The sequence below is a fragment of the Gouania willdenowi genome, chromosome 9 (genome assembly GCF_900634775.1).
Source record: "Gouania willdenowi chromosome 9, fGouWil2.1, whole genome shotgun sequence".
Taxonomy (NCBI): Eukaryota; Metazoa; Chordata; class Actinopteri; order Blenniiformes; family Gobiesocidae; genus Gouania; species Gouania willdenowi.
This window is the reverse complement of record NC_041052.1, coordinates 27,867,232-27,879,675: the sequence shown is the minus strand read 5'-3', so window position 1 is coordinate 27,879,675 and position 12,444 is coordinate 27,867,232. Positions and strand designations below refer to the sequence as shown.

General features: G+C 37.7%; 2 protein-coding genes across 3 annotated transcripts; both read right to left on the bottom strand.

The window, feature by feature from the left end:
* Window positions 1-1,226: 1,226 nt before the first annotated feature.
* On the bottom strand, window positions 1,227-4,846 carry LOC114470376 (uncharacterized). Of its 2 annotated transcripts, XM_028458556.1 has the most exons (7): window positions 3,149-4,846; window positions 2,587-2,770; window positions 2,410-2,480; window positions 1,829-1,999; window positions 1,650-1,750; window positions 1,497-1,568; window positions 1,227-1,430 (listed from the first exon to the last, which is right to left on the bottom strand). In XM_028458556.1, exons 1-7 carry the CDS (start codon window positions 3,162-3,164, stop codon window positions 1,287-1,289), a joined length of 759 nt encoding a protein of 252 aa, XP_028314357.1. In that variant the 5' UTR covers window positions 3,165-4,846; the 3' UTR covers window positions 1,227-1,286. The 2 variants fall into 2 exon arrangements, with proteins under 2 accessions (XP_028314357.1, XP_028314355.1); XM_028458554.1 differs by having other exon boundaries at window positions 2,587-4,846.
* Window positions 4,847-4,998: 152 nt separating this feature from the next.
* cox6a1 (cytochrome c oxidase subunit 6A1) lies at window positions 4,999-6,844 on the bottom strand. Its single transcript, XM_028458557.1, has 3 exons — window positions 6,691-6,844; window positions 5,383-5,525; window positions 4,999-5,277 (listed from the first exon to the last, which is right to left on the bottom strand). Exons 1-3 carry the CDS (start codon window positions 6,794-6,796, stop codon window positions 5,188-5,190), a joined length of 339 nt encoding a protein of 112 aa, XP_028314358.1. The 5' UTR covers window positions 6,797-6,844; the 3' UTR covers window positions 4,999-5,187.
* Window positions 6,845-12,444: the final 5,600 nt, after the last annotated feature.

Below are 12,444 nucleotides of genomic sequence, written 5' to 3'. Positions count from 1 at the left end.
AACAGACGCTTTGCAGACAGAAGCAGATGTTATCAGATATGTTGTATTATCAGACACGGTAGGAAGCACCTTGTGTTTCTATTAAGGCTGCAAATAACCCATAAATACAACCTTTGCACTAATCCCTCCGCCATTTTGAAACTGAGCACTTGTCCCCGCCTCTCCTGATGGACGTCAAGTGAATTCATTCATCAAGCCTCAGCGCACATTGATACACTAATTTATTTTTGAAATAATATCACCAATAAAATAACCATACTCCAAATATAAATAGTATAAACTATGACTATTTGTAAGCCACTAAAATAAATATTTAACGTGGTAATTGTGGTATCACACTTTCAAAGGGTTGACCATCCACAGCTTTGCAGCGCCCCTGCTGGGATTTTCGACGCCACTACAACAACACCATGGAAAGTTGTTATATTAAGGTTTTTGCTCTGTCAACGCATAGGGTTGTAATACAAGCTGTTGAAATTGTCCTCGTATTCAATAGTTTCATATTCTATTATTTCAGACATGATTTAAATAGTGATTTACTGAGGAGTGCCTGTTGTATCTTCTGGTAAAGATTCAAATATCAGGCGGCTTGAGGCCTGCAAGCCCATTTGATAATATAAGAGCCATGGGATTTTGCTCAAAGCAATGGTATATATGAAAGCAAATTTTGATGTAATTTTAATCATGGTTATAATAATCTTTTCACTAAAATACAATGTAGTTTTAGACAAAATTTAGTCCTCAGGACTATTTCAGTTATAGTCAACTAAATGATATTAAGATTTCCATCGAGTAAATCTGTTACAGATAGTTGACTGAAATATACAGAATAAGAGTTTATGCTTTTTTTTTTTTTTTTTTTTAAAGAATCAGTTAGCATTGATCAACATGATAAAGGATGGTATTAATGTTTGTAATACTCACAAGCTCTGATTGGTTTTTACCCCAAGTGATAAAATTATGGTTTCGTTTTTATTAGTTGACAAAAATATAAATATATTTTGATATAGTTTAACACATACTTTTAAAAAATAGTAGTTATTTTAAAAAAAAACCATGACAGATTTGTTTGTTTTTAAGCATGTAGACTGTAGTTGTGAGCAAAATTTGGGTTCCTCCCCATTTTATTATCTTAACTCCAATTTTTAGATGTATTTTTTTAAACTTTGTTTTTACTCCTTCTTATTATTCATCTGACCAAATGAAATCAACTGTCTTGCACTTCATAATTGTTTTAGGATTTAATTAAAGCGATCAGAAAACATAACATTTTTAAATTATCACATTCACATTAGTTGTTTGTCAAGTAATAGTATTTCTTTCTCCAACTTCTTCATTTTGAGTGCTCTGTATGCCATCTCCTGGTCCCGGTTCTCCATCTCCTTTCTGAGGTAACTGGAGTAAAGAGCCTTCACGTCTTCTGTCTGTGTCTGTGAAAACAGACATTTACATCCACACATGCTCATCTGAGGCACACTCTAATGTAAGGACCTTACCTCGCCACTACTGCCACCACCTGTAGCCTCTGCTGTGCTTGGCCGCTCTTCAAAGTGGCTAATGGGCATACTCTATCAAGATAAGAGCCCAGCACACATTATGAAATTCAAAGAAAAACATTTAAGTTGTCAAATATTTAAAGGTTCCTATACCTCGTTTTCAAAATGATGGTCACTAATGTCTGTGTCGTCGCTGCTGAGGCTCTCTGGTTCAGTCTTTGTCACTGGCATTAGGAGGACAGGATGGCCTGGCACTGTAGTGGTAGAAAACCTGTTAATACAAGTCAAAATATTTATCTCTAAAGGTAACATTAGAAAAGAACAACACCTACTGCTCATATATGAGCTGTCAGAACCAGATATTTGGTCAAGAGAGGGAAGTCCAGCAAGGGCATCAAGTTTTAGCGAGTCTCTGTGAAGCAAAATGTCATCATCTGCAGACGTCATGGACGGCGTCGCCGATCCGCCTTCATTCCTCATCAGCTCGGCTTGCCGTCTCCGTGCTGCACATGGTTTGGAGACAGACGCATTAAACAGCATTAAAACACTAACTTCTGTTACATAATTAAAGACTAGTGCCAATGCTGAAAATTACATTGAACACCATCAGGGGCAAAGCATGAATGTTTAAGGACCATTTAAAACGAAAGCAAACAGAATGTTACTTGTTCTTTTAAAGTTTTACTTTCATGTAATCTGATCTATTGATTGTTACATTGCTGTTAAGAGGCCACATGATGATCAATCTCAGCTAGAGGAACTGATCTAGAATATGAGCTCTGTCTGAGAAGACTTACTCAAGAATTTCCTCAGGTACTCCAGACTCCCACCAGCCTAAAATATGTATGTTAGGTTTATTTGACACTTTTGGGGTTTCTCTAAGTGTGAGTGTCCCAGAGTGTATTAACCATACCTGTTTGCACTATATTCTTGTATTTGACTTTCACTTGTTGCCATGACCTTCTGTAGCCGCTGTCTGAAACACTGTGAATATGACAGATTAAAAACAAAGCTAAATTACAAAATATCGGACAAAGATGTAACAGTGAATGTAACAATGATCAGAAATCTTTCCAGCTGATCAACTTACGCATTTATTTTACTGGCGATTCGCTGCCAGGCTTCCTCTCTGAGTCTGGAGGCATTGGTGGTATTGGACTTAGCTGTTAGAATGGCCCTTTCTTCTTCATACAGCTTCATAATGAGCTCCTGCTCCCTTTGGCTGAAGAAGTGTGCCCTCTCCGGTTTCCTCATCATTGGTAAATCTGGAAAAACTTCACAACAAACGACAACAAATGTAAGCCTGCAGCCAAATAAGTACTTACTGAATTTATTGGCATTACTCTTTAAATTAAGAACCATACCATCTTTTTTTCTTTTTACGACAAAACTTAACAATACAATAGAGATTTGAGAAATACACTGCACTTTAGGGAGGTTATAGTTTTAGATAACAAAATTGAGGGAAGTGTAAAACATGAAATTATCCAATTATATAAATAGGAAATCTATATATTAACAAGTAAGCCACATTTGTTATAATATACAAATACAAGCTAATATATTCAATTACCTATACAATCAGTAAGAACCTTTCATAAACAGCAAAAGGTTTAATGATGTCATTAGATTATGTGCAAGCTCTTCCTCACCTTTCAATGGGTTCATTTTGTGCGATCCTGAAATCGGCGCTCGACTGTTGTTCCCTGCGTCTCTGCGGGTACGCGCAGTTATTCGAGATGTTTCAATGCTAGATTTAGTAATCAAATCGCAACCCGCGGTAGTGAAATCGGATTAACAGATGGCAAAAACGACGCAGCGGCCAGTAGTAGCACCTGTCACAGTAGATTTCTCCGTGTGAAAGACGGAAACAGGTGGATAAAAAACGGTAGAAACCTGCTAAATATCAGCAGTGCTTTGTTAACCCCGGATTTTCTAATTCGGCTTAAGGCGCGTTCACGTGAAAGGGGTTGGGTTAACAAAGCACGGATCACGTGGGGGATTTAATCACAGCAAATTTCATATGGATCATCCTGATACGCACAAAATATGTAAGAAAAGGTCTCAATAATATTCAGCAACCTCACGGATCAATGGAAGAATATAATTTACTGTGACAAAACTGGTGTTTTCATTCATTCTATTAGAATATTCAACTTTTCTAAGCCTTGTAAAAATGAATTGAAAATATTACAAATTCACTTGTTTAAAATTAATTAGACAACATTGTAAAGACAACTATGAAGTGACATCTTCTAAATTCATGGGTTTGATTTGATATGCATACTTAAATGTTCAACTAAAAATGCCTGAGGTTTTGATTCTCAATGTCTTTCCAACTCGGAAAATGTATTTTTGTTAAGGCATATTCAGCAATGAGCTGGGTAAAAATTAATGTATACCAAAAGACAGTCAAGAAAATGGTGCATGTTGATAAAATGATGTGATTAAGTTTTAATTCAATGTCACAAAACTATGAATCCTGACCCAGAGTGGAAGATTTTTAGTGTGTGATTATGAACTACTAGTTCAATAATGTGTGGACTAGAAATATTAATTTAACAAAAAAAAAAAAGGACAATAATAATGGAATGAGACTAGAAAAGTGCTGCACTTCATCCTAAACTTATAAAAACAAAGCAAAAAACATTAATTTGTATAATTGAAAACCATTACATAACCAAACTTTTTTACATCAACTATCCCTATATTTTCTCATTAAGATCATTTGAACATGTCCTAAACAAATTTAGACTAAACTGAATAGCAAAGATTTAACTTAAGTTTCAATTTAAAAAACAAAAACATTACAATTTCCAGTGTATAAAAGATCTGCTCTTTTTTGGTAGTTCATAAAAGTAATAATGTGGTATGCCTGGGTTCTGAATCATCTAAACTTTTGTTTTGGTACTTAATTTGTGAAACCAATAAATCTGCGCTGACTGTATGACGGCATTATGATAATAAACCCACTCTGAGGGTTTTCCATCATGATGAATAAAGGCAGTTGAGGCAAAAGAAGGTTCAACCATCTACTTACATGGTCTGCAGTGACCCTCACAACACAACAACAGACAAATTACAATGGTCTCAAATCACAAGGACTAAAAACAAGACAAGGAGTTAATATTAAATGTGTCTTCAGACTTAAGTATGGATGTTTTTTTTTTCCAATGACAATCCTGAACAGTCAATTTAGTGATCCGAGTGTATAAAACATAAGGCCAGCGTCCTCCTTTAATTGAAAAAAAAAAAAAAAAAAAAACAGTGCTTACCAGTAATAATCTGATTAATGCAACCACCAATTTGATGAGTAGTACAACTTTGCGAAGAAGGGTGACATTCAAAACAGTTTATCTTAATCAAATGTCACAAATTATTTTGTTGTTTTGGCTCTTTTTCGAGATAATTAATGCTATAAAGGGCTTTAGTTTCAAAGAATAACTTCAAATTGAAGCCTGTAGCACAGCACTTAACACATAGAACATAAAATCTCACTAAGTGAGGTTATAATATTCTCTTTATTAATAGTACTTCAGTTCAAGCAGACATCTGTGTTGGATGGTCCAGGGCCCAGAGCTGTCTTGTTTTCAGAGGTAAACGAAAAAGAAAAATTGAAGAAGTGAGGTCAAGTAACAAATGCTGAGTGAGGAGAACTGGTCCCAGTGGTGTGTGATAAGATCTGCAGGGTTTATTCATCATGGCCTTCATAGCCATCAGGTAGCGCATTCACATGTGGGTTGTGGAAGAGGGATTTGACGCCGTCTCCCCAGGGGAATCGCTGTGTGGTTGGAAAAGGCGACATTTGTCAGTAAATTAAATTCTTTATTATAACATACAAAAACAAACAAATTGTGTACACTCGTGTGAAGGCTGGAAATCAGACCTTAGAGCGGATACGAAGGTGGCTATAAGGAACAAACTCAGGCTGTTCATGGCTGTGTTGCTGCTCTTTCAAGTACATGTTCAGCATGCACACAGCAACACCAGGTAGGGCCACCACAAAAGTGAGGATCTTCCATGTTTTAGCTGAAACGTAATGAAAGAAACATCATTGAAAAGAAGTGTTGAAAATAATTTCAACTGTATTAGTATCACAAAAATACCAAAAGATGTGTTTTACATGTTACATTTCTATTTAAAAATGCTTAAACCACAAAGAAATGTCTTGAGTGATTCTATGTCACTTTAACCTGACTGATACAGGAAACAAAGTTATGGTACCATACACACACACATACTGTATGTACATTGTGCTGACATGTATGTGCTGACAAATTGGTTCCAAGCTAAAAATACGGTGGAAAAAGGACAAGACCCTGTGAGGGTAATAATTTATTTGAGACTATATTAAGTGCTTGCAGACCCGCTATTATCCTGTTGAAAAAAAAAGAAAAAAAAACTAGTAACATTAATTACAAATCAGATTGGACGATTGCCCTTGATACCAAGTGTCCTTCCACATTTGACCAACCTTGACAAATGTTCCCAACATTAAGGTTTTGATGGAGTAACTCAAACATGCACAATGAACACATTTTACAGTGAAAATCCAACAATTCACAACTAGTAAATAGTTATTGGTTACAGTCAACAGAAATTTTAGTCATCAACTAACCCTACCAACACTGCTTTAAATTATTATGATTTAATCTATTTTAATTTATTGCCACTATTGCACTTTATCACAATGTTGAAACTGCTGTAACTGACTTCATGGCTGTTCTGTTATTGTCCTGCACAGGAATTTATGTCCTGTCCCTTTGCTGCAACCCAACCCACTACTAAGAACTGAATTGTCCCTCGGTAATAAATAAAGTATTCTGAATCTGTTTGATTAACTTTCACATAGTTCCTAACGTTGTAAATTTATCATCAGTCCTACTAAACAATACGACAAATCTACCTAGTGTAGTTTTATCAACTTTTGGTGTTACAGCTATATCACCGTCGTTAAACCACTGTAAATACACGTCCACAACAAACTAAAATAAAATGTGATGAAAACAAAATGACTTCATGTTTGGTATTCATGTGAAACAAACAAAGCTAATGTCCCTGAACCTGCGCTCAAGGATGTAGCATTGAGGCTAACGCAGCAAACAGTAGCCCAGCAAGGTCACTGTAGTTTATCTATACATTCTCTGAGTAATACAGTCACATTCCACATTCAGGCAGATACAAGTGAACTTACTGGCCTGTTCTCCGTGTCCAGCTGCTGCAGCTGCAGAAAGCTGACGCCGGGTGGAGGCCAAAGAAGACCTCAGAAACATCTGAGCGAAGCGTCCAAGAGTCGCCATTTTCGTATCTGAGCGAGCCTCTTCTTCCTCTTCTAATGGTTTCCGGCAGGCTGTACACTAAAAGAAGCGTAATGCTGCCCTCTTCTGTTCACTTAGAGTCACTCCATTTTAGATTCTCAAATAGAGGTTGGAAGATTGAAGATACCTCACGACTGCCTTATCTATTAAAATCGACTCTGTTCTTGGTGCAAATATTGACTTTATTGAATCCTCCTCCTTCTTCTTCTTCCTCTTCTTCTTCTTCTTCTTCTTCTTCTTCTTCTTCTTCTTCTTCTTCTTCTTCTTCTTCTTCTTCTTCTTCTTCTTCTTCTTCTTCTTCTTCTTCTTCTTCTTCTTCTTCTTCTTCTTCTTCTTCTTCTAATGGTTTCAGGCAGGCTGTGCACTAAAAGAAGCGTAATGCTGCCCCCTTCTGTTCAATAGAATCACTCCACTTTAGATTCTCAAATAGAGGCTGCTAGAGTGAAAATAGCTCACAACTGCCTTATTAATTAAACGCAAATTTGTTCTTGGTGAAAACATCAATCAATCAATCAATCTTTTATTTGTATAGCGCCAAATCATAACCAATGGTATCTCAAGACACTTTACAGTAGAGCAGTCTTAAGGACTGACTCTTCATTTTATGGATACACACATATGCATATATACACATACTGTACATATGTATCCCACACCCAACATGAATTCATCATGGCGGCAAGGAAAACCTTCTGTTAAGCAGCAGGAACCTTGTGTGGATCCCACATCGAATTTATTGAAAACACTGTAAGCCCAAGGGTTGAAAGTTCTTTAAATAACATTCCTCTTTCATCAGAGTAATGGACACAGGACAGTAAAACATATAGTCTCAAGCTGACCACACTGACATAGCCCATCCAGATGCTTGTCCACTTTATTTAAATATGCAGCAAGCCCATAATGCCCCAGTCTTAATCTGGTTACTTTCAGTTGACCACAGGAGTCTACTACCCTGTACACAAGGTTGACAATTAAAATAGTGCCTCCCCCTAGTCTCATTCTCCTACTCCCTTTGACATTAAAGCACAATAGTTTTAAAAAATACTGACACACAGCCTTCCCCAGCAGGCCCATTTGGACCTCTGGTTCTGGCAAAAGTCAGAATAGAACAGGGGACCACACTGATGTAGCAACACTCCCATTCTCCAAGCCTACCTTACTAGCCAACTGACAGATAGATCTAAAAAAAAAATTTGCTTTTCCCTCCCTCTTTACAAACTCCCAACAGTCCTCCAAGAGGCACTTGGCCACAGAATTATGCAGAAGTCCTGCTAGTCTGGTCCAGTACTGGAGTCCCAGCTTCTACCTTCTAATTTTAAAGATGTTTCCCCCATTTCAACCAATAGTGCAGGTATGGGTGTAGTTCTAAAAGCTCCACTGCAAACTCTTAGGGCTTTTTTTAGCTGCAGCACCAAATACAAAACAATCATAATCTGATGTCGATCTTATCATTGCTCTATGAATTCTAAGCAGAGTTGACCTATCTGCTCCCCAGTCACTGCCAGCCAAACTACGAAGTACATTAATAACCTTTTCACACTTGTCACCAGTCTTTTCAATATGTGTGTTCCAAGTTAGCCTCTCATCCATCCACATTCCAAGAAATTTAAACACTTTTACCTTTTCTAACTGGTTTCCATATAAATACAAAGTATTTTGGGGAATTTTCTTTTTCAGGCCAAAGATCATATAATTACTTTTAGATGCTGAAATCCTAACACCCAACATATTTTCCCAACATACTACTTGATCCAGGGCTACTTGAGTTTGCTTAATTAAATGTTCCATATTTTTACCCCTAAGCCAAATAGCGCCATCATCTGCAAACAAGGATTTTCCAAAAACTTGATTAACACACTGAAAAATACTATTTATCATAACAATAAACAAAACAGGGCTAATTACAGATCCTTGAGGTGTCCCATTCAAAATACTAACCGTTTTTGAGAGCTGATTTTTTATTCTTACCTGTATTGTTCTACCATTGAGGAAATCTTAAATCCATAGGAACATTCTTCCCTTAATTCCGGCATCAAAAAGTTTAAACAGCAAATCCTTCTGCCAAATACTATACTAATATCATAAGCTTTTTCTATATCGAGGAAAACTGCCATCACAGCCTCCTTGTTAATCACTGCCCTTCGAATATCATGCTCCAATACTGCAACAGAGTCCATGGTATTTCTACCAAACCTAAATCTGTTTTGATAATTCACAAAAAACCCATTAACTTCTAAAAAATACACAAGTCTATTAGTGACCATCCTGTCCATCACCTTACACAGCACTGAAGTCAATGCAATAGGTCTGTAAGACGACGGCGAGGATGGATCCTTTCCCGGCTTCAAGATTGGAATTACTACAGCATGTTTCCAAACCTTTGGTAGCGACACAGCTTCCCAAATGTAGTTAAACAAGGCATGGATCTTCTTCTAGCACTGGATCATCCAGATGCTGCAAAAGCTTATAACTGATCTCATCTTGTCCTGGTGAAGTATTAGTCCCAGCTTCTACTGTGTCTTTAAGCTCCTTAAAAGAAAAATACACATTAAAAGAACTGTTCATATATTCACTGCATGTTCACTTCCAATTATTATCTCGCAGAACTTCATTTCTATTTCTAAGACTTTCATCCCCCAAAAATTTTGAGTTATGAACATCTTGGAATACTTCTACACACATATCAACTTTTTCTTTGCTAAAAACAGCTTCTGTGTTGCCATTCTTTAACACAGGTACAGCAATATTAGTCATTTCCCCCACCATTCTATGAATCCTAAACCAGATTTGTTTAACCAGGGTTTTAGGCCCTAACATACTACAGTACTTCCTCCAACATTTATTTTTTGTCTCTTTGATAGTTTTCCGAGCCAAAGCCCTACACCTCTTAAAATCAATAACATTTTCCTAAATAGGATGCATCCTTAAATTTTTAAAAGCTTTCTTTCTATTACTTACTGCTTTAGAACATTCCTTGTTCCACTATGGAACAATTATTCGAGGGCTATAGGCATTAAAATCACTCACCCAAACCACAGAAGTTTCATCAAGTTCTGCCAAGACCACAGGCTTACATGAGTTATAACAATTTACAATGAATATTTTCCCCTCAGTGCTCCACACCTCTGTGATTAAACATTCCACAGAGACTTCACATTCACATTGTTTGTACTGAATACCCACTTTGATAAATGTAGCGCACCCACCACCAGACCTATTACCTCGATCCTTATGCAAACAATCATAACCTGGAATTAGGAAATCTTGTGTATCTCTTGGATACACAAGATATCTGGTTTCACATCAAGATCTCTGATAAACTTCTTAAACTCTTGCCCATTGGCTATAAGGCTCCTAGCATTCCACTGCAGAATGCAGACCATGGGGAATTAAGCTAAGTATCACTGAAGAAGGCTTCAGGCCCCCCTTCCTCCAGAATACTTAATACTCCTCCTCTACTTCATCTCCTGCCCCACTTCAGGTGCTGGACTGGCTTAATGACTGGTTTTGAGCCTCTTGAGTCTCCTTCATGTAGTTGAACAGCGACTGGGGAGCATATTCCTTAATCCCCAACAATCTGACAGCAGACTCAACCACCCACCTGATTAGATTTGATCTTGAATTTTTGCCACATGATCCATATACATCAACAATAAAAGCCATAAGGGACTCTTTATTTCCAATCAAATCCTGATTAGATTCACCACGGCCTCTATACCTCGTTTTGAGGCACTTGGAGGAACCATATTTACAATCTGAGCCTGAGGCTTTGCCTCCACCTTTTTCAAAGCTTCTGCATAAGAGATCTTGTGTTGCTCTTTCACCTCTTTTACTTGTTTAGCTTTTGCATACAACGAGCAGTCCTTAGAGGGTGCCGTGTGACAGCCTCCACAATTACAACATTTAGGAGAAGGCAAACTGCAGGATGTAATATCATGATCTCCTCCACACTTGGTACACCTATTACAGTGACATGAAGCAGCCAAATGCCCAAACTGTTGGCACTTGAAGCATCGCATTGGGGGTTTCTGATAACTCTTAACCGGAAAATGATAAACAGCGAATAAACAGTCTTTCTGGCAAAATATTACCAATGAATGTAATCAAAACTGGGGCATTGGGATTTTCGTCTTCATGAGCTTTAAACCGTTTGACTTCACCGACAATCCCACCCTTGATGCTTTCCTTCATTTCACATTCTGAAATTTCAGTACATACACCATAGATGACATCCTGAATGATTTCCCTTTTTGTAATTATTGTTGCTTCCACTTTTTTCCTGGCAATCTTCTTTACCTTAGCTACTTTGTCCATCCGACCCTTGCTTTTACACAGTACCAGCAGTGCTCCATTTGACAAAACGCGAGCATTCAAGTCCTTACCAGCATTTTTAAATGACTCGGCAACTCTGAACGGATTTAAGCCTCTTAACAGATCCCCTGTTTTGCTCTTTCAACCTAAAGATAACTTGAAACTCTTCAGTTGCCTTTGCCATTTTCACGAATCAAACTCCGTCTCTCCCGAGTGAGGTGTCGGCACCCCGCATCTTATTCCCTGTTTTACTTCTATCCTCTTCCTGACTTCCCGAGGAAGAGGCCATCCAAAAGTTGAACAAACAAGCAATCAAAGATCAAACCATATATAGTAGTAAGATTCCAGCGTCAGGACTCCCTGTCATGTGACCTGTCAGCAAGTGAACCGGACGTCAGCGTTAGAGTGAACGAGCCTCATACAAACCGGAAAGGCTTTGGATATAGATGTGACGTCAACAGTGTTGGGAACGTTACTTTAAAAAAGTAATTATTTATAGTTAATCACTACTTGTTCCAAAAAGTAACTGAGTTAGTAACTGAATTACTCTATAATAAAAGTAACTCATTACAAAGGAAAGTAACTATTTGCGTTACTGTTAAAAAAAAAAAAAAGTTGCTCTATGTCAAATAATTCATTTTTTTAGATGCGTGTGTCGTTGTGAGGTGCTTCATTAAATTTGAGTTGCTTACAACAGATGTTGACAAAGTCTTCCCTCCTGGATATAATGAACACTTCATATGCACGTTATTGCCTTTGACCACAATTAATTTAAAGTAGTGTTTGTATCGCCACCTTAAAAATGACAACTTTTCATCGGACTGCTCAACGCTCACCATCTCTGCTGCTTCATCCAATCTGCAATGTGTGTGTGTGTGTGTGTGTGTGTGTGTGTGCTGGCACAGTGCAAAAACACTGGCTCTGATTGGTTACCATGACACATGACGCCGCCTTAGCCAATCATTATCGCTCACCTTGTTTTTAACACACCTCCTCACTACAGCGCATATGAAGCCGGATATGCTTTTGGATAACAGTTTATTCAATCAATACACGGAACGCACCGCATTTAACCTTCCGTAAGGATAACGGCGTTGTAATGGCATAAAAAGTAATTAGTTAGATTACCCCGTTACTGAAAAAAAACGCAGTTACATAACGCCGTTATTTTTAAATGCTGTTATTCCAAACACTAGACGTCAAGGACCCCGATTCCGCCCCCAAGCAATCAAGCATGGAAGTGCTGTGTAGCCTTATAAGCCTTTTCACACTCTGGAAGTGCGCTTGCGCGACCTGGGGAGGGTCATAGGTCGAGGGGG